Source organism: Delphinus delphis, chromosome 3, assembly GCF_949987515.2.
Source record: "Delphinus delphis chromosome 3, mDelDel1.2, whole genome shotgun sequence".
In the NCBI taxonomy this organism is placed as follows: Eukaryota; Metazoa; Chordata; class Mammalia; order Artiodactyla; family Delphinidae; genus Delphinus; species Delphinus delphis.
The window spans coordinates 172,298,668-172,320,076 of record NC_082685.1 but is presented as its reverse complement, the minus strand read 5'-3'; the positions used below and the strand labels follow the sequence as shown (position 1 = coordinate 172,320,076).

Below are 21,409 nucleotides of genomic sequence, written 5' to 3'. Positions count from 1 at the left end.
ACGTTTACCCGCGTCGAACAGGAGAAACAGACGCACACTGCTTGCAGGTCCTGCCCCGGGCACCTTCACTCCCGAGGAAACCACGCGTGTGCCTGGGGGCGGAGCCCTCCGCCCGCACCCGAGTGAGTGGGCTGCTCCTGGCCCTGAGCTCTTCCCTCGGGTGAAAAGGGATTGGGAGAGAAAAACACACGGTGAAGACGTTCTCAGGGGCACTCAACCACCCGTTTCCAGATTGGGGCTCCCAGGGCCACGGGCAGCCGAGCAATGCCGCCTGCTGTGTGTGGGCGGCTGCGGTGTCTCCCGTGCAGAAAGCAGCAGCGTCTCACCCTGAAAATGGCTCAGTCCGCGCTGGCGCTCGCCGCACACTCCGTCTCTGTCTCTCTGTATCTCTCTCCGTCTCTGTCTGTCTCTGTCTCTCCGTATCTCTGTCTGTCTCTCCGTATCTCTGTCTGTCTCTCCGTCTCGCTCTCTGTCTCTGTCTCTCTGTCTGTCTCTGTCTCTCTCAGCCTGGGCAGGGCTGAGTCTGCTCTGGGTGCTGCCGTGAGGGTGTGGGTGAGAATGGGAATGAAATTCAGCAGCAAGAATCCATGATTCCCTGAAACTCCTCAGAGGAACTTGTGGCCCCTGGGAAGAGGTGGCATCAGGCATCCATGCACACTTCCCAAGGTCACCTCTGCGCCCATCTGAATATCCGTGCATCTGAATGCGGGATGCAACGGCCAGAACCCGCAAAGACCTCTGCGTTCTAATCCCCGGACCCGGGAGCAGATACGTTAGGCTATGTGGCAAAGGGGGATTAAGCTCTGACCAGCTGGCCTCGAGGTGGGGGTGTGATCCTGGGTCATCGGGGTGGCCCGGTGCAGTCACAGGGGTCCTTCCGGGGTGGGGGGAGACGGAGAGTCAGAGGGTGCACTCAGCTGCGATGCCGGCTCTGAGATGGGGAGGGCTGTGAGCCCAGGGCCACGAGGGGCCTCAAGAAGCCGGGAGGGGCGGGAATGGAGTCCCCCCTGTAGCCCCTGGGGTCCGGCCCCCTGCACACCTGGAGCGGAGCCCAGTGAGACCTGCTTTACGTGTGGCCTCCGGAGCGGTGGGGCAAGAGATGTGACGTTCATACCTGGTCACCAAGGGCTCGGCCCCACAATCCATCAGGATGGGGACCTGGGGGGGGGGAGGGGGCAGGGGGAGGGGAGGCCACAGGGGAGGGGCCAGAGCTGAGCCCTCCTCCTCCCTCAGGATCCTTCCCCGGTACCTTCCCCAGGGGCCCCTCCTGCCAGGCCGCAGCCCAGTTCCCAGGGAAGGTCAGGGTCTTGGTCTTCAGGCGCAGCCCGGCCCACGGGCAAGGGCTCGAAACAAGCGGCTGCCCTACCGATTCCATGCACTCTGTCCTCCTGCGGCCCCTAACGTCTCGCACACACGTCCACTTCGTGTCCAAAATGTCTTGCAGTTGCCATAGACACGGGGCCTGTGGTGGCTGGTGCGGGAAGCTGCCCCTCGGGGTGCCCTGCCTGATGTCCCCCGTGACCCCTCGCCTGCCCCGTTCTCCCGGGGGATGTCAGACGGCCCGACAGTGTTCCTGGGCGGGGCGGCAGCTTCCCACAGGGCCGCAGCGGGCGGGAAGGGCAGGGCTGCACGGTGATGCCCACTCCAGGCCGGAACTCTTGCTTATGTTCCAGAGCCTTCTGTTCATCCCCGTCCCTCTGTCAGCTCCAGCTGATGCAGCTGGAGGGGGTGGGGGGGCGCGTCCCCATGAGGGCAGAGGGCACGTGGGATACTAAAGGGGACGCAGACAAACCACGTGCCCACGTGTTCACACAGCCAGATGTGCAGACAGCCCGCGTTCCCCAACTGATGCTCGGGTAAGCCGGGTGTGGCCCCCCTGCAGCGGGATCCCCCAGCCGTAAAGAGGGACGGGCTCTGGCGAAACCCCATCATGCATGAGCCTCGAAAACGTCGTGGAAGAAGCCAGACACACATTCCATGACTGTGAAATGTCCGGAACAGGCCAATCACAGAGGCAGGAAGTGAGTGGGTCAGCGCTGCAGGGGCTGGGGGAGGGGGTGGGGAGAGGCGGGGCTTCTGTTCGGGATGATGAAAATGCTGTAAACTTGGATCCAGTTGATGGCTGTGCAACTCAGTGACGAGACTGAAACCACTGGAATATACACTTGAGATGGGTGAGTGGTGTGACTTGTGAATTATATCTCAATAAAGCCATTAAAATTTTAACAAGACCTCTGAAAATAATAATGTTCCCACAACTAGAAAAAAATTAATGTAACATTTTTCGGTAGATTTTAAAAGATTGAAACAGTATATGCTCAGTGTAGAAAAAATTTTAAATATAGAAAGCTACGAAGAAGGACATTAAAACTGCACCTAGGGCTTCCCTGGTGGCGCAGTGGTTGAGAGTCCGCCTGCCAATGCAGGGGACGCGGGTTCGTGCCCCGGTCCGGGAGGATCCCACATGCCGCGGAGTGGCTGGGCCCGTGAGCCACGGCTGCTGAGCCTGTGCGTCTGGAGCCTGTGCTCTGCAACGGGAGAGGCCACAACAGTGAGAGGCCTGCGTACCGCAAAAAAAAAACCCCAAAACAACCACACCTACACCTTTCAGTGTAGGTACCACGTGTTTTCTGGTTTTACGTCTGACTTACTCATGTAAAATTACGAGTGTCTCCTGTGTCAGCAGAAAGTTTCTCCGACGGCATTTTTACGTCTGCGTGGGCGTCCGTGCTCCGGTCACCAGGCTCCACCAGCTCGTCCCCGCTCGTCCCTCCCAGTGTGTCCCAGGCCTTCACTGCTGTCAGGACAGCCGTGAAGAACGTCTCTGGGCAACAATCCTTCTGTTCAGTGGTTCCTTAGAAATAATATCTAGAAGTAAAATTATTGAATGAACGAAAATGGACTGTATTTTAAAGACCTTTGAAGAAAAAAGGGAGTAAGCGTCCCCAGGCTGTGGGCTCCTTTGGGCTCTAGTGTGATCGACGGCACCTCAGTGAACCTGGTGGATTCTGGCCTGAGTAACGCTGACGTCTCTGACTGTCATTTGGCCACAGCAGACAGCGAGCCGGCTGTTTTCTGTGGAACGACCTTACTGAGGTTAGAACAACAGCGGGGGTTAATGCTCTTTCCTCGTAGACAGCATCTGGCCGCTGGCTCCTGGGATCTCTCTGCTTCTCCAGCCCCTGGCAAGGGCGTTTCCGGGGCCCCAGTGGGACGCTGCGGGGAGCCAGGGCCGCCAGCTTGCCCGCGGCCAGCAGGGATGGCCCCAGAGCACCCCCCGAGCAGGGCCACGCAGAGGCCCCTCCGGGGGCTCCCGTGCGTCTCACCTGGCCCTTCCCGGCCTGGGGGAGTGCGTTATCATCCTGAGATGGCCCGGAACTCACCCGGGGGCCACCCGGGGTCCGAAGCCAGCTGCAGCCCCTTCTGCCCCCGGGGCCCCGGGATCATTACCGTTCTCGGGCCTGGTCTCAGAGAAAGCTCCAGGGCTAGTGGGGGAGGCAGGGAGCCTGGGGCGCCAAGGCCTCCCCAGCAGGGCTGGGCGTGGGGTGGGGACCTCCTCCTCCGCACCCAGGGCAGCCACAGCGGCGCCTCCCCGACGTGCGTCTGGGTATTGCACCTGCTTTAGGCCAACAGTGCAACCCAGCAAAGGAAACCCTGCTGTGGGCACGACCCCTCCGTCCAGAGCTCGGTGTGCAGAAGCCCCCCTGGGGTGGTCTCCGGGGCCTCCGCACTGGGCCCACCAGGTGGGTGTCCCCTCCGTGCCCTGCTCTGGCTGTTGAGGAGAAGCCAGGCCACACGTGGTTGGCCCCCAGCCACCTGGGCCTGAGCTGTCGGGGAGCACGTCTGTTCCCCACCACTGTTAGGAGTTCACTCTCGCTTTTGAAATTCAGGGGGAGGCCGTGACCTTTGGCTCTGTCATGAAAGGGTCAGATGGCAGACGTGGGTGTCTGGGGAGGGGACGTGTAGCGGCTCCCTCTGTTCCTTTTTTTTTTTTGCGGTACACGGGCCTCTCACTGCTGTGGCCTCTCCCGCCGCGGAGCACAGGCTCCGGATGCGCAGGCTCAGCGGCCATGGCTCACGGGCCCAGCCGCTCCGCGGCATGTGGGATCTTCCCGGACCGGGGCACGAACCCGCGTCCCCTGCATCGGCAGGCGGACTCCCAACCACTGCGCCACCAGGGAGGTCCTCCCTCTGTTCTCAAGGCCTGGAAGGCTTGTGATGTTGCGCACAGCTCTGTGTGCACGCGTACTTGTGTGCGTCTGCATGGGCACCACGGGCATGTGCGTGCCGTGCGTACACCTGTGTGTGTGCCTGTGTGCACGGGTGGGGGCAGGCGCTGAGCCATCCCTGGGTCCCCCGGCTTCTCGCCCCTCGAGCCCTGTCTGCTGCTGCCCTGCTCTCCTGGCACCTGCAGGAGGGACAGAACACGGACCAACGACACTTCCCGGGGTGAAGGGCGCGCTGGGGGGTGCAGTGTGGCTGCAGGGGAGGGGCCGGGTCTCCAGCGGGGAGGGAGGAGTGACAGGCAGAGGGAACTGCTGAGATGGCCTTGTCCACAGGTTGGCCCCTGGCCTGGGGTTCCCTGTCCTCTGCTCAGGCCCCTGGTCTCCCTCCACACCACATACCTGTTGCCCTCTCAGCACGTGTGCAGCTGAGGGAAGTTTGGGGTAAAGGAACGAAAGAATAACATCTTTTCTTCCCCTTCAGCTTTGCTTGGGTCTGGGCCGTTGGTGTCTTTAAAGCCAGAGAGAAGCTCTGTTTCTCTTTCTCTTCACTGAAGGAAGAACACCCACCTTTCCCGGCATGACCTGTGAGGCTGATTTACAGAACCACCTGGAAAGAGAAAGGTCTGCCCGTGGGCTGTCCCTGCAGAGCCCCCGTCCCCCTCCAGGCTGTGGACGCAGCACGGGGGCTGGGGGTCCAGGGTCCAGCCCCCGATGGTCAGAGAACCAGCCCAGCGCTGGGGGTGCGGTCGCCGAACGGAGGGTGGCGCCCAGAACCCAGCTGCTGGGCTCGACGTCTGCCTGGTGCTGGTGACACCGGCCTGACCATCGCGGCCCTGCGTCGGCTGTCACCCTGGACATCGGCGGAGGATCTTGGTACTTATTCTTGTCATGCGTTCAAAGCCAAATGAATAAACCTGTACCCACCCAGGCCACGCAAACTCGGGTCCCGTGCACTGGTCTAAAGGAAACCAAGCTCTCAAAGCATCTCCTTGGCCTCTCTTTCTGGAATTGCCCCTGCCCCTTGGCCCTCCCTAGTGGAGGCTGCCCTGCCTGGAGCTGCAGGGCTAGTCGGTTACCTTAGAAGCAAGGCCAACTGCCTGAGCGCTGGCTAACCAGCTAACCAGTCCTCTGAGCGAGACTGCCCTGCAGCGGGATCCTTGCCCACCTCAACCCCACACGCAGTCCCCGGAACGAACGCTCCCGGGCAAGAGGGGGCCACACTCTGCCATGCTTCAAGCCTTCTCCTCACACTTGCAATTTTTAAAAGTTTCCCCCCATCTATTTAAAAAAATGTGTTTATTGTAGAAAAGAAAAAGTCCAGAACTGAAACAAAAGTCTCCCACCGCCAATAGAAGTAACTTCTGCTAACAATTTAATGTGTGTCTTTCCAGAGGTTCCCCACGCAAAGGCAGACAGAATGATTTTTGTACAAATAGGATTGTGGCAAAAATATGTTCTGAGACCGGCTGTGTTTTCTCTCAACAGCGAGCCCTGGACACTCTTCCTCACGAGCTGGTGCAGGTTCTGACCGTCTTAAGGGCTGCGTGGTGTCCTACCCGGTGGTGTGGTCACTGTGCTTCTTCCCATTGGCGAGCTTTAGGGCGTTTCCAACTATTTCATCTATTAAAAGCAGGGCTGCGATGAGGACACACACGTGCACATGCGCACACGTGTGCACCCCCAGGTGTGTCTGTAGGGGGAGGTCCCGTGGGCGGCGCCCATGCTTCTCCGCGGAATCCTGGGCCTGACGAGGCCACCACGTTCCCGCTCAAACACCGCCCCGGATGAGCCCGCCTGCTGGGAGAAGGGGTCGCCAAGCCCTGAGGCCCCTTCCTTCTCTGTCACGTGTGTCCAGTGCCCGCCCAAGCCTCGAGGCCTCATCACCGAGATCAACAGAAGCCCCTGGGGCTCGGCACTCAATGCAACACGGCCCTGGCATTAACAGTTGTCAGAGGCCAGCGCTGGGCCGTGGACGCCAGCTTCTGAGAGGTGGACGGAGCGCCTGGCCCAGCCTGGGTCCTTCCAGGCCACCGTGAACATGGGGCTGAGTTGAGTTCACGGCGCCCGCAGGGACATTGAGGGGACCACCGGAACCGAACTCTGTCAGCCTCATTCGGGGCAGCAGGTCCCAGTCTGGACAGCCGCCATGACCGTGACCGCAGTGTCCCCGGGGCAGACCCAGCGGGTCTGAAGGGTCAGGAAGCCTTGAACTAGGGAGGCTTGGGCCCCTCGGTGGGACCCCCACGGCCATGCCCTGGGAACTCCTCAGAGCGGCTGAGAGGCCCACTCCCGGAGGCCTGGGGGCCCCGAGGATTCTGTCGAGGAGCCGGGTGGCCTGCAGTGCACTCAACTGGGGGTCCCTTTGCTCCCCTGCCCCTTTCAGGGAGGAGGGGACACTTCCCGCAGCCTCCTCTTCAGGCCGACTGGCCACACAGGCCGGGGTCATCCTTTCTCTCCTTTCTGCCTCTTTCTGCAAATTCTTCTGGCCAGCACTTGCCCGGTGCTTCCCAGAAACCAGCCCCCGGGTGGTGAGAGCCCAGAACGAAGTTTTCCTGGGTCCCCGAGGAGGGGCGCTCCGGTGAAGGTCTGAGGGGCTCACGGGGAGGCCGGCCCTCCACCTGAGAGGTTCTACTTTCTCCAGGGGGACTGACCACAGAGAGGCAGCACCTCAGCGGAGGGTGTCCCCAAGGGCGTTTGACTGCACGTCCGGGACCCTGAGACCCTCTGCACACCAAGGGGGCAGCCTGCCCTGTCCCCTTGAACCTGGGGGATTCTGATGACCTCAGAGAACAGAACACAGCATAGGGGACACCCCACCCCCCCGAGCTCAGGCCCAGGCCGGAAAAGACCAACCTTTCCCCTGCACACGCCGAGGGCCTTGGGCCTCCAGCACTTCCAGGTGTCCCGGTGTCCGGAGGAGGGGATGTGGCACTTGGACCATCCACTCCTGGGGACCCCGTTCCGTCACCCCAGACAGAAAAACAAGCACAGGGGTAGCAGCTCGGACCACACCCTCGAGGTTCCTGAGAGAACATTTCAGGGGATCCGTCACACGTGGTTCCCACACGCCTCCCCCATCCAAGGCGGACGTCCACTTGCAAACTGCCCAGGACAGCTCCCTGCCCCAACCTGAATCAACCTGATACGTCCAGGTTCCCCCCGTGGAATCGCGTGGGAATGCCTCCCCTTCTAAGCTGGACTTGGAAGATCCTCGGGGGCCCCCTTGGACCAGAGTATTTCCCCGCAACCCCCTAGGCGTTTAGAATTCTCAATTCATAAAGTTTCTATTGACCACGTGATATGATATGAATGGGATGCCGTGTCCTGCCGGGTTCACACATTGAAGCCCTAACCCCTCCGTGAAGGTGTCTGGAGGTGACCCGGGGGAGGTGAGCCCGTGAGAGTGGGGCCTCCTCGGGGGTCAGTGTCCTTGTGGGGTCGCGAGGGAGCCTCCGCTCTGTTCTCTGCCCGCGAGGCCACGGCGAGAAGGCGGCGCCTGCACCCGAGAGGCCTCACCGGAACCCCACCCCACTGGCACCCGGTCTCGGGCCTCCAGCCTCCAGGACTGTGAGAAATAAGACCCCCCCCAGCCTGTAGGTTTCTGTTAGGGCGGCCTGAAGGGATTAAGACACACAGCCTCTCCCAGATTCTATATCCACTGGATATAGACTTCGCCTGTGAACGCAAGTGCAGGTGATTCCCCTGAAAGGTTCGCTGGCTCTTTTCACTCGCCCATTCACTCGTTCACTCATCCAGCAAGTGATTTGTCAGCACCTGTCCTGTCTGGGCAGTTGTGCAAACATTCAGATTCCCAGGCTCCATGGAACTTAGAGTGGCCGGAAAGTGTGTTCAGGCAGTAAACAAACACACAAGGAGGAGGGGGCTTCCTGGGGACGTGCCAGCCACGTGGAGGAGGTGGGGAGGGGCCGCAGAGGTGTGGGAGGGGCGCCCCAGCTCCGGGCCGCGCGTGCAGAGGTGCCGAGGCGGGGCCGTGCTGGCACACGTCCTACAGGCAGTGAGGCCGCCGTTGCTGAAGCAGAGGGGCGAGGACGCTGCAAGGGGCGTCCGGTCAGAGGGGAGCGGGGAGGTCTTGTGGGTTCTGAGCTGGGAAGTGGCCTTGCCGCCCCACTGGTTAAGGAGTCCCTACGCCTGGCGGGCTGGGCGGCAGCAGCAGGGACATGGGAGAAGGTGCTGCCCTGCCCGGGACGGGGCCCAGGAGGCCGGGGCCACAGCTGCCGCGGGCTGTGAGAAGGGGCTGGACGGCGCGTGGGCACCGCAGGCGGAGCACACGGGCCACCACAGGTGTGAGAGACAGTAACAGCTGGAAGTTTCTGTTGACTTGGGTGGATGCGAGGGGAGATTTGGGGGAACGGGAGTTGGGCTGGGACCCTCTGAGAGTGTCGTCCCCCTAGACAGCCAGGTTGGGGGGCTGCAGGCTTTTGCTCTCCTCCCTGTGGTCACGTGTGGGGGCCTGGGGGATGCTCCCACCGGGTGCCGTGGAGGCCATGAGGACACCGCCCGAGATGGGCCCGGCCCGTCTGGGCAGGTCTCTGAGCCTCAGAGGGGCCAGAGCCACCCCTTCAAAGCAAATCCTTTACGTGCTGTGTGCCCTCGGCGAACTCAGAACAGCAACCGTGCGGCGATGCTGAAAAAGCAAAGGCGGGCAGAGCGCGGGCGCCGGCTCAAGCTTCAGGGAGAAGGTGGCTGAAAGCTGGGGGACTCGGGGGCCCCTCTGGCTGCCTGGGGGAGGGCGGCCCCCCGACACTCCCCCAGACGCAGCCCCGCCGGGACGCCCCGACACCCGGGGCTCCATCTCCCCCAGGGGGCGAGCGCGCCCACGTCTCGGGTGCCAGACAAGCCCAGCGTCCCGCCTGCTGACGGCTGCCTTGCCTTATCCTCACCACCCGTGTTTGGCTGGAGAGGCCATGATTATCCCCATTACAGGGGTGACAAGGCGGAGGGACCGCCCAGCATCACGGGGCCACGCAGAGCCCTGACCCCGGAGCCTCCCTCCCACTCGCTTGGCTACACACAGGCAGGCCTTGAGATACAGTGTACGGGGCCCCCACCGACCACCGACTCAGACTCCTGGGAATCTGGGGGGCTCACCGGACAGGATGAGAGAGGCGGCGCCCCTGCCCCCGCCCGGCTGAGGAGGGAGCAGGTGCACAGTGGCCTCAGAACAGGGGTCGCAGCAGCACGAGAATCCCCTGCCCTGGGCCGTCCCGGGGCTGCGTGTTCTCCCACCTCCTGTATGTAGACACCACTCAGGGAGGCGCTCGGGAGACTGGAGGCCTCGCCCTAGGTGCCCCCCATGCCCTTCCCCGGCCAAGCTGCACTGGGGAGACAAGAGACCCTCTGTGACCGTCAGGCAACAGGAGCCCCGGAACATTCCAGATCTCCCCGTGCTCCTGGTCACTGGGGCCTCTCCCTGTGCTGGGTCACAGGCCTGCCCCCCACGATCGCCCAGCTGCCCAGCAGGACACCAGACACCCAGACGGCCGGCCCCCCTGCGGCAGGGGCTTCCCCGACTCCCTCTGGCCACTGGGTGGCTGGGTGTCACGGGGCTCGGGGGGTGCGTGGGGCCCGGGGCCCGGCCTCTGTGTCCGCCCAGCCAGCTCCAGGCCCTGCGTGGCCTCCGGTCGTGGGGACTTGCTTACCGTGGCCGGGGGCGGGGGCAGCGGGGGAGGCGGGAAAGAGAAGGCTCTGTGTCGACCCTTCCGATCGCCGAACGGAAAGCAGGTCGTGCCCGGCGCCCCCCACTCCGTGGCCTCCCGCAGCCCCCCAGGCTCCTGGCCGCCTCCAGCTCGGGCCTGGCCCGGGGCCTCTCTACTCTGTCTCCCGCCCCCTGCTCCCTGACCCGCGTCTCAGCGCTCAGATGTGCACCCGGCTTCCCCCGAGTAGGGGGCCGACAGGAGGGCCCTGGCCCCGGGTTGGCCCTGAAGGTCGGGGGGCAGGTCGAGCTGCTTCCCCGCTCCCGGGGTGATTTACAGGACTGAGCTGAGTGGGTGCCCAGCGCGGGGATGGTCCTTCATCCTCCCCCTCCCCACCCATCCGCTGCTCTCAGTAGCACGCGGAACAGCCAGTTATCACTCCGTTTCCCGTGTCTGCGGGCGCGACACTGCCCCAGGCAGTCAGGGGTCAGCACGCGAGGACTGAGCCCCCTTTCCAGGGGAGCAGAGGAGCCCAGCAGCCCGGGGTGCCCCCGTGGGGAGCCCTTGCTGGAGGTCCCGTCGCTGGGCTCCACGCCGAGGCCTGGGAGGAGAGGCCGGGGGAGGCAAAGGGAAGCACAGCTGGGAGGGGCTCTTGTGCCTGTTCTCAGCCCCACAAAACTCTTCTGAGTCCTCATCGAGGCCGGAAGGAGGGACGTGGGGAGCAGAGACAGACTTGGAGGCTGGGGCCCACTGGCAGCAAGGAGAAAGCGCCCCGAGGGGCCTGGGGACACTGGGAGGGAAGGCCCCCGATGGAGACCCCTGTGCTTGCCTGAGGGCATCGAGCCAGGTGACCCGGGGCAGAGGGAGGCCCTCCGGCAGCAGGGACTCAGTGTTTAAGGTGCGTCCCAGCTTGGGATGTCTAGGACTCCGGGAAACCCAGGAAAGCAGAGGTCAGTCCGGCTCAACAGCGCAGCACCGCTCGTAGGCCCTACTGTGTGCCCTGAGCGTGACAGGGCCCGCCCTCGGGGGCGACGTAATTCTAAGTTCCCGGGGGCTGGCTGGGGCTCCGAGGTGCTGAGGACGGACTGGACACGGGGGACTGAGTCGCGTCCCCCGAGGCCCGCAGCTTCCCCAGTAGCCGCCAGCTGCCGGTCGCAGGCTACACGTCCCCCGCCCAGCCCTGCTCTGAGGGGTTCTAGGACTGGTGGCCAAGGGCACCCTTGTCTGGCGCCAGGGTCCCCACCCCCAGCCCGGCGAGAGAATCCTGGCTTTGGGCTCAAGGCCCTTGTGGTACAGATGAAGGAGATGATCCCCTGTTAACAGCTGGCCCAGCACGGGGCCCACCTCCTCGCCTGTGTCCCGGGGCCCACCTCCTCGCCTGCGTCCGGGGGCCACCTCCTCACCTGCGTCCGGGGCCCACCTCCTCCCCTGCATCCTGGCTGTTCCGGCAGGAACGCACCCGCAGGGCAAGCACTGGGTGGGCACGGGGCGGAGGTCAGAGTTCAGCCCCCAGAGTCAGCCAGAACGATGGAATTTGTGGCTATTTCCTAACAGTCTTGCGCAAGCAGGAAGCAACTGGAATGAGGTGATGACAGCTTCAAACCCGCTTCAGTTTCTTGGTTGATTCCAAGTTTTGGAGGCTTGCGGTCGCGCTGGCCCTGCCTCTGCTGCCGGCCTGGAGGAGAGACGGGGCTGCGGGGCAAGTGGCCGAGGTCCCTGCGGGAACTAGAGCCAGGATCCCACGGAGGGGTCAAGACAGCGACAGCAGAGCGTTAAACCAAGCGTGTGGCCCAGGAATCGGGGACTAAGTGCAGAGGGTGGGGGGCCCTGGAAAACACCGAGGGCGCCTGTTCCCACGTGCGTGTATGTGCGTGTTTGTGAGCACGCGTGTGAACGTGTGTGTTTGTACAGGTGTGTGCACACACGTGTGTGCATGTGAGCACCTGGGGGGAGGAGGGAGGAGGACCCGCCCCACAATCCCCTTCTGCCTTCCGGCCCCGAGCTCACCCGGCCCTTCGGGGGGACACCGTGAGGGCCTCCGCATGGGACCCTGCAGGACCCGCCCCCCCCAGCCAGTCTCCTGAAGAAAGGCGATGTGGGCCCCTATGTGGCTTGTTGAGTGCACGCAGGGCACTGGCCAGCAGGCGGGCCTGGGGCCCGGGAAACCGACTTGACGGCACGGGAGCAGGTGGCATCCTGACCAAAGGGCCGTGAGGAGGCCCCTGGAGCAGGCTGACGGGAGGCTACGTGCGGCACCCCTTTCACCAGGGCAGCTGGTCCGGCCCCATCGAGAGGCAGCCTGAGCTGAGGCCACCCAGCTCCTGCCAGCGGCTCCCAGGGCGCGGGCTGACTGGACCCCCAGGGCCGGGAAGGGCGACTCAGACAAGCAGGGCTGTGGCCGCCTGGCCAGGCTGCGTCCTGCTCGGCCACGACCCCACAGCCCTCAGGGAGAAAAAGCGTGCGTCCCCACTGCTCGGAACTGGCCTGGGGAGCTTCACCCTGGAGTCGCGTGACCTGGGCCCCTCGGTAGCTGGCCAAGGACATCAGGCGTCCAGGCAGGCGGCCGGGCTTCCTTCCTTCCAGGAAACCGGGGGTGGGCCTGGGCCCACGGGGGAGAGACGTGGTGACTGGGGAGTGCGCAGAAGACCCTCGCTTCTATGTCTCCTCTGATGGGGCCTTTTGGGAGCCGGGGGTCCCGGGGCTCCTCCCACCAGGGTCTCCCTCTCTGGCCGGATGTCCTGAGCTCAGGTCATGGGTCCACTCTGAGCCAGCCCTACCGCCGGGACTGCAGGAGACGCTCTTTCCCTCGGGACAGCCCGGCCCCGTGGTGCTCCTGCTGGCTGGAGCTGTGGGCACACGTGCAGGACGACACAACGCCCGTCACTCAGGCACCCCAGCCCCAGGCTCGCCCTTGCCCTGCAGCACATACTCGGCCGGGCCCCTGGTGCTATGAGTCAGTTTCTAGAAGCAGGTGAGCCTGAAAGGGTGACCCCACTGCCCTCCCATCCTGCCGAGGCCGCCAGTTCGGGGGAGAGGAGAGCCAACGGCCTGGTGAGCCCTGCTGGACCTCCAGGTGCTCCAGTGGTGGACAAGGGGCGTGGGGACACCACTGGGTGGTCACTGTCCACACCAACTGTAGAGCAGCCTGCTCCAATGGGCAAAGGCTCTCCAAGGATAATCACTGTTCAATTAAATAAGAAGAGAAAATGTAGGTTGTTTTTTTTTTACTACATAGAAATGTTAAACTTCTGTAAATCAGAAGAAAAAAATACAAAAACCAAGTCTAATGTGGCATATGTATACAATGGAATATTACTCAGCCGTAGAAAGAAACGAAACTGAGTTATTTGTAGTGAGGTGGATGGACCTAGAGTCTGTCATACAGAGTGAAGTAGGTCAGAAAGAGAAAGACAAATACCGTATGCTAACACATACGTATGGAATCTAAAAAAAAAGGTTCCAAAGAACCTAGGGGCAGGACAGGAATAAAGACACAGACCTACTAGAGAATGGACTTAAGGACACAGGGAGGGGGAAGGGTAAGCTGGGACGAAGTGAGAGAGTGGCATGGACATATATACACTACCAAGGGTACAACAGACAGCTAGTGGGAAGCAGCCGCATAGCACAGGGAGATCAGCTCGGTGCTTTGTGACCACCCAGAGGGGTGGGATAGGGAGGGTGGGAGGGAGACGCAAGAGGGAAGAGATATGGGAACATATGTATATGTATAACTGATTCACTTTGTTATAAAGCAGAAACTAACACACCATTGTAAAGCAATTCGATTCCAATAAAGATGTTACAAACAAACAAACAAACAAAAAAACCAAGTCTAAGAGCAAACTGGGTGAATGTTTGCAACAAAATGATGGGGCAAACATATCCTTCATATACAAAAAGCTCTTACCCATCAATAAAAATTATGCCATAATAGCAATAGAAATGTAACTGTAGACATTGATACAGAGGCCAACCTTGATCATAGCCAAAGAAAGAAATATTGAAACAAAAATAAAACTTCATTTTCCAGTTTATCATGTTTTGGAATGTGATGAGCTTGCCTATAGGTTGCCGATGGAAGTGTAAACTGGTGAGGGCTTTTGCAAAGCAATGTGCCTCTAGACATCACAAGTAAGAGAGGTTCCATACCTCTGCCAGGCAGTTCAGGGGACAGTTAGAACAGAGACAGTGATTTGTGACAGAGGCCAGGTATGACGATGTCACCTGCAATCATGACAGGAGGGAACCAGTGATACGATGTCCTATGGTCGTGCCACGGAGCATCAGGTAGAAGTGTAAATTGTGCTTTTTAGAGACTATTCAGGTGTACAAGAAAGTGACCATGAAACAGCTTTCGGTAAAATGAGCAGAAATAAAGCCCTGGATAATGAAGCGGTTGTATCTCAGGGAGGTGGCGTCGGGGACAGTTTTATTTCCTTCTTCATATTTAATTTCTACATTTTCTAAATTATCTATAAGGATCAGCCAGAACTTTTATAATGAGAAAAGGTAAGGAACTTCTCTTTTTACAAAAAACCAACTCTCATAAAAGTGGATAAGGTATATTGTGAGTATCATGAAGCTTTCCGATCCACACGGGCAGATCTCCAAAACCGCAGGTGTTGCTGCCAATGTGCTGGCCCTTGGGCACTGCCGGGCCCCTGGGTGGCTCTGGGCCCCTGCTCCTGCCTGGCTCCCCGGGGGACTGGCCATCCCATATTGGAAAACCTTTCACCCTCCGCTTCACGGCCACCTGGCTTGAATGGAAATACCCACCTCTGCCCAGCTCTGCTGATTCAAAGGCACTGGGTATCTGCGGTGGGAGGCGTACCTCCATGTGGTCCTCTCCCCTCCCTCGAGTTACACGTGCCATCCTTTCTGGAGGAAAACATTCAGTGTGGCTCTATTTGCAATAACTTGAGTCAGTCCCACTCGGCGGTGACAACGGAGGAGATCGGAGGGCTGAGGGTCAGAGACCGAGAACTCGCCGCGCTCGCCGGGCCTCCTGCTTCGGGCCGGAGGCGCTTTCGGGACCCAGCAGGTGAGGGTGCTTATTGACAGAGGGCTCTGCTGATCCTGGTCCGGCCCAAGTTCCCTAAATGAATGGTCCAGGCACCTGGAGCCGCCACAGGACCACAAGCAGGAAGGAGGCTCCCGGGCCGCTTCCCCGGGAAGGTCCCGGCTGGCTGTGGCAGAGCGGGGCCCCCGCAAGCTCGCGGCCAGCTGTTGGCTGCCACCCAACCAAGTGCTTCTGCCCGGGAAGGGGCCAGGCCCTCCGTCCTGCGTCCTGTGGGGTGGCCCGTCCTGGGGGTCCTTACGGGACTGCTAGGCACGTCACAGCACACAGACCCAAGCCTTTACTAACATGGTCAGACGGAAAGCATTTCCATTTAGCAAAAAGGACGCCCAACAGACGCCTGGCCTGAGGGGCGCGTCCTCCCAGGTTGAGCTCCGGCGGCCCCGTCTGCCCCTCGAGGCTCTGGTGAGCTTCCTGCATGCCTGTGCTCGGGCCTCCCTCGGGGCGCGGGGTGTCTGGGCCAGCACTGCCCTCCGCCAGCTGCGTGTGGGCCCCTGTCCGTGGACGTGGGTCCTGGCGGGGGGTCCCAGGGCGGCCACCCCTCCCCCCAGCACCCAGGCGAAGGCTCGGGGTAGGCGTAGGGCCCACAAACTGTGCTCCCCAGAAGTCGATGCAGGTTTTCAAGATCGGCCACTAAACACACTGGGGGGGAGGGCGTCCCCACGATGGACCCCAGCAGCCACGAACCCCCACGCACCACCCCCTCCCCCGGCCTCTGCACTCGCACGATGGGGAAAGAAGCCCCAAAGGAACGCAGGCGTGTGACCCCGAGCCCCGCGGCGTGGAAGGGTGGGAAGGAACGTCCCAGATCCTGAGCTGGGGTAGGGCCGCTGTGCCCACGGGCCCACCCCCACCAGCCGAGCCCCTCACAGCCATCAACGGAGGCCACGGGCAGGGCATCCTGGGAACACAGGGCCCCCAGGGCTACGACGCATTTCAGAGCAGGAAATCCCCCGGCGAGCTGAAAGCGGTCTGGATCCGGCCTCCTCGTTGCCTGCAGCTCTTCTCAACGGAAACTCTCCCCGTTCCCCGCCCGCAGATGTGCTAGGTGAGGGCCGTGGGGAGGACAGAGGCCGAGCGTCCCCCCTCGGGCTCACCCCACCTCCAGACGCGTCTCCTCGTCTTAGAGACACGCCTGGGCCCTGATGCGATCGTGCCGACGCAGATTTATGACTAGAGACGCAGCTTTGGCACAGCTCTGCCCTTTGAAAGTGCTGAGAACTGATTTCTACCAACAGTGGAACTGTCCCAAAGGCGCCATGCCTGGAAGGGGGCTCAGGACGGGGGCAAGGTTGCCTCTGAGTGAGCCTGAGCTGGTCGCAGCTTCCGGTCCGCCCCGGTTCTCCACCGGCAGAGGACAGGACACTGCAAGTGTCCCCGCCCAGACTGCCCATCCGCGGGGGGCCAGGACGCTCAGAGGGGCTGAGCTCAGCAGAGGGGAAGGGGCCTCGGAGGCACAGGGGGCCCAGGCAGCGCGCCCGCCCTGACAGTGGATGGCGTCCCACAAACGGGCTGTGGCGAGGACACACCAGTCAGCGCCACGTGAGGGGGCCACACGCAAACCACACTGGTCTGAGACTTGCGGGAAGAACAGACGGCAACCCTGCAAGGGTTGCATCATAGCGAAAGCACCAACACAAGCACGATGCCCACCGAACCAGTGGGCGACAAGGAGAGGCCGCCCCAGAGAAAGTCCAGGACAGGGACAGTGGCCAAGCACACCCCTGCCGACCGGGGTAACAAAGAGGGCGCGGCCGCGTTGCACTGTGAACGGTCACAGCGGCTCCAGGCCTGAGTCTCAAGAACGCGCAAGCTGGGTTTCCCCGGTGGCGCAGTGGTTGAGAGTCCGCCTGCTGATGCAGGGGACACGGCTTCGTGCCCCGGTCCGGGAAAATCCCACATGCCGCGGAGCGGCTGGGCCTGTGAGCCATGGCCGCTGGGCCTGCGCGTCCGGAGCCTGTGCTCCGCAGCGGGAGTGGCCGCAGCAGAGGCCCGCGTACCGCAAACAAAACAAAACAAAACAAAAAAGAATGTGCAAGCCAGCGGCTGTGCTGGGCCCTGGAGCTGGTGGCACATCCTGTAGGGACCCCAGCTTGGCCCCACCTGGGGGGACAGTCAGAGAGGGGAAGGGTCCAGCAGGTGCCAGGAGCTGAGAGTCACGGCGTCCCAGGGCCACCTTTGAGCGGGGATTGCCGGCAGGGTGGGGGACTGGGGTCCAGTGGAGGGTGGGCGTGAGAGGTCTGGGTTCAGCTCGGGGTGCCCGTGCCCCGTCCCCCAGGGATCCGGCCCCTCCCCTGGCACCAGCGCATGTGAGCTCTCTCTGGGGCCCGGGGTGGAATCCGTGAGCTGGCTCTGGGTCAGAGCTCCACCCCTCGACCGCTATCAGGGCTTCTTGTCTGCGTCCGTCTTTACATGCGGGGCACTTTCACGTGGCGTTGGTGTCTGGGCTGTGGCAGGCGCTCTATTCAGCTGTGCACGGTGGCACTGGTCAGACTCCCAGCGCTGTTGCCAAGTGTGTGTGCTCAGCCTGAGGTCCTAAGTGTGCATCAGCAAAGAGCCATCTGCAGACTCTTAACTTGGAGGCTCCTCCTGAGAACTGAAGCGATTGCTGCATCAGTGTGAGCAGAGACCTTGCCTTTCCTGCATCCGTGCCCTCCAGCTGGGCGCTGCCAAGGTCAGCGGGCAGGTGGCCTTTTTCGGGAGCCCAGGCTTGGCCGGGAGCCCGCGGCAGCCTGCAGGACCGGGAGCCCGGCTGGGGGACGGCACGGGGTGTGGGGCTCCGTAGGGAGCCTGAAGATGGATGGAAGGCAGCTTGAACCAGCTTCCGCTGAAGGGCCTGGTGGCCTGGGGCCAGACGGCGGGCGCAGCCTCGGCCCTCGGGGCCTCGTGGGCTTGGTCAGTGATCTGGCCAGGACTCACCCTTCGGTGGGGAGGCTGAGGAAGCAATGCCATCGGGACAGGGGCGGGCACAGTTAGAAGATAGAATTTTCAGTGTGTTTTATGGAGAAAAGGGCCTCCGAAGGCCAAAGTGCCCGGTCTGGGCTGCTGAGCCCAAGAGCTGGACGGACGCCCGCATCTTCCAAGCCGGCGCTGCAGACCCTCCTTCCTGAGCTCAAGCAGTGAGTGCACCCCGAAATCTGGGGGCAAGGGCTCCCCTCACCTCCCAGCCCCCCTGAGCCTGGGGGCTTGCCGGACCCTCAGGACACCCGTGGCCCTGTGTGGACGACGAGGGACACGCACAGGACCCACCCGCGTGGGAGGCACCCGTGGGCACTGACAGCCCGGCCAGGAAGCTGAGCTGAGGAGGACTGCGGGCCCTTCCTGCCCCTCAAGGCACCCAGATGCCACCCCGAGCCCAGGGAGCGGGCAGAGCAGGGCTCGTGTCCCTCCTGCAGTAGGGGGAGGGCGCTGCGTGCCCCGTAGGGACGTGGCCGCAGCCTTGCCTGGTTGGGAAGCACAGTGTCCCGGGCCGGAGGGCCTTTCCGGCGTCTCTGAGGTCAGCGCCCCCAGACAGGGGACCTAGGTGAGAAGGGAGCCTGTGCTCGTCCCTGGAGTCGGCAGACGTGTGGTCTGAGGCTCAGGAAGGACCACGTGGAGTCGGGCGGAGTCGCTTTTACAGGTGGGAACAGGAGCCCTGGGGGCCTTTCCGAGGAGCAGGTGGGGGTCGCCAGCGGAGGTGATGGTGGCACGAGACAGCGAGTGACCAGGACGCAGGAGACACGAGCAAAGCACAGCCTGTGGCCGGGCCCAGCCCATCCTAGCTGCTGCCTGGGCCTCGCCGGGAAGGGTCTGCTGGGACCTGGGCCTGAGGGCAAAGGGGGCCTGGAGCCCAGTCTGCTGTCTGCTCTTCTGTCAACGATCTGCCTGTCCAGCTGAGGGCACTGCGGTAGCAAGGGGGGTGGGGGGACAGTGGCCATTCTCTGGAAACTTCAACCCATGCACCCACTGTGGACCACCTGGGAGCCTTGCTGGGTGAGGCTGGGAAGCCATGGGCCACTCTCCACCCAGAACAGGACCAAGTGGTGGACACAGGACATTGCAAACAGACAGCACTTCTGCCTGGCCGAGCCACAGACGATTCAGGATTTCATAGACGGTGCACGGGGCACCGTATTGCCTCTGTCCTGGCCAGGACCCACACTCAGCTGGGGCTCTGTGAGGTGACGGCCGTGGTCCGTGTCAGTCCTGCCCCTCCCCCTTCCGCCATCACCCTCCCCGCACCAAGCACAGGCGTGGACGTTCAGCAGGCTGACGGCCACTGCACACAGGCCCTTTCTTGGGACCTTTCCAGCCAGAGCTGGTGGGACCGTCCTTGCTTCTTCCCCAGTTTTGGGTGTGAGTGGGGCTGCTGGAGCTGCCGTGGCCATGTCTACACGCACCGGGGGGGCCCAGAGTCTTCGGGCAGAGAGACGCCCCAGAGTGTCCCGGTGGCTGAGTCCCCTGTCCCGTGCCCAGGCAAGCCCCACCTCTGCTCGTCCGTGGCTCTGGTTCGTGACCCTCTTTGGGGTTCAGAGAGTCTGAGTCGAGTCTCTTGCAGTTGAGAATTCCCGGCACCAATAAGCTTGAGGGACTTCCCAGGATGACCAGCTGTGCCCTGCCCCCTGGCTGCAGCCACGTGGGCAGAAGGTCAAAAATTAAGACTCAGAGAAATTGGAGGTATGCCACCAAAAGCACGATCAACAAAAGATGAAATGGATACACTGGAAATATCAAAATTAAAAGGACACCATTAAGAAAGTGAAAAGACAACCCACAGGATGGAAAAACATATTTGCAGATCCTACATCTGACAAAGAACTTGCAACCACAATATGTAAAGAACGTTTACAACTCAACGACAAAAAGGACAAAGATTTAATAGACATTTCTCCAAGGAAGATATGCAAATGGAAAAGAAGCACGCGAAAAGGTGCTGACAGCGCCGCTCATCAGGGAAACGCAAACCAAAACCATGTGAGACACCACGTCACACCCACCAGGACAGCCAGGACCGAACGTCACAGGACGGCAGGGGCGCGGAGCCTCCCACACGGCCGGCGGGCTGTGAGGTGGGAGTCCACGTTGAGAACTCCTGGCGCTCAGTGGGCTCGTTCCTCTCGACGCGAAACAGAGGCCCCACGTGACCCAGGTGCGAACCCAAGAGAACTGGAAAGCTGTCCACAGGCTTGTGCGTGAACACTCACAGCCGCCTGAGAGAAGAAACAAGCCAGGTGTCCACCAGCAGATGAACAGACCAACAGAACGGGGTCCATCCACACCACGGAGGAATGACGCCCTGACAAGCTGCAACGTGGATGAACCCTGGACACGCTACGCTGAGTGAAGGAAGCATACGTCACGGGACGCCCTTCACACGAAATGTCCCAAACAGGGCCATCCATGGAGGACGAACACAGGTCGTGCGGCTCCCTGGGGGTGGCGGGAAGACGGTGGGTGGTGGACTTGCTCTCTGAGGAGGGCGAAGATGTTCCGAAGTTGCCAACGATGGTTGCGCACATCTATGAAAATGCTAAGAATCATGAGTTGCACACGCCACGTGGGTGGATTGCGGGGCATGTGAACTAGATCTCCATACAGCTCAAGAACGAACTTAAAGAAAACAGTCACCAGCGAGCCCAGGTCAGGGTGGAACAGGTGTGGGGTTTCTGCTTTACGGTCCCACTGCCTCACGCCGTGTGACAAGGTGGCCGTGAGGACAGACACCAGGCAGCCCCAGCCTCACGCCACCCGCCTTCCCAGGACCCTCGCTCTCCCTCTGGGCCTTCTCCAGACCTTGTGACATCTGCACGGAACAAGAGCCAGAAAGAATGAGGCTCAGTGGCCTCTGCCAGCACACCTGGCTGGGCTCCCAGCCAGCACCCCTCCGTGGAGTACGGGGAGTCCGGCTTTGCAGCCGCTGCACCAGTGAGCACGCAGGTGTCACGCACAGCCCCATCCAGGAGCGGATCTGCACACGGCGTCACACGCCTACCCGAGCTGCCGCCGCACGTGGACATAAACACGATGCCTTTGGAAAGGCTGTAATCCCCGAGTGGTCACTTTCACAATAGCGTCATCATTATTGTTGTCGCAAAAACATTAACAAGACACATGAAACCACAAGATGACGAGCCTTTATATTCTCAGTTGGGATCAAAGGCGGTATGGATGGTGGAGAAGGAGAGGGAGGGCTGGGAAGAGCCTGGAGCGCTGCTGAGAGAGGCTCCGACCCCGGCCTGGAGCTGGGTGCCCCATGGAAGGCGGCCATCACCAGGGTCAGAGCCTGGGCCGCCTGCAGGTCCGGCGGAGACCTGTCCCCCAGGGCTGGGGACGTCTGCTTGCATGGAGTGGCCCACTCTGCGGCCGGGCCTTTAGAAGGGACGAAGGGAAGGGCTCATGGGCCAGGCTGCCCACAGCACTGTTCACGCCTGTGTTCACAGTCCCCGGGTGCAGCTTGGCTCCAGGCTGAG

At 61.9% G+C, this 21,409-nt stretch overlaps 1 protein-coding gene across 1 annotated transcript in view; it reads right to left on the bottom strand.

Moving 5' to 3' along the window:
• Positions 1-1,145: 1,145 nt before the first annotated feature.
• The window catches only part of LOC138414032 (basic salivary proline-rich protein 1-like), a 21,722-nt gene continuing 1,458 nt past the window's right edge, over positions 1,146-21,409 (bottom strand). The window contains exons 2-8 of the mRNA XM_069540535.1: positions 21,170-21,308; positions 12,658-12,726; positions 12,351-12,479; positions 11,484-11,605; positions 11,284-11,353; positions 3,384-3,485; positions 1,146-1,158 (exon numbers count right to left, since the gene is read on the bottom strand). Of these exons, the coding sequence (XP_069396636.1) occupies positions 1,146-1,158; positions 3,384-3,485; positions 11,284-11,353; positions 11,484-11,605; positions 12,351-12,479; positions 12,658-12,726; positions 21,170-21,308 (644 nt within the window). The remainder of the gene's footprint in view (positions 1,159-3,383; positions 3,486-11,283; positions 11,354-11,483; positions 11,606-12,350; positions 12,480-12,657; positions 12,727-21,169; positions 21,309-21,409) is intronic.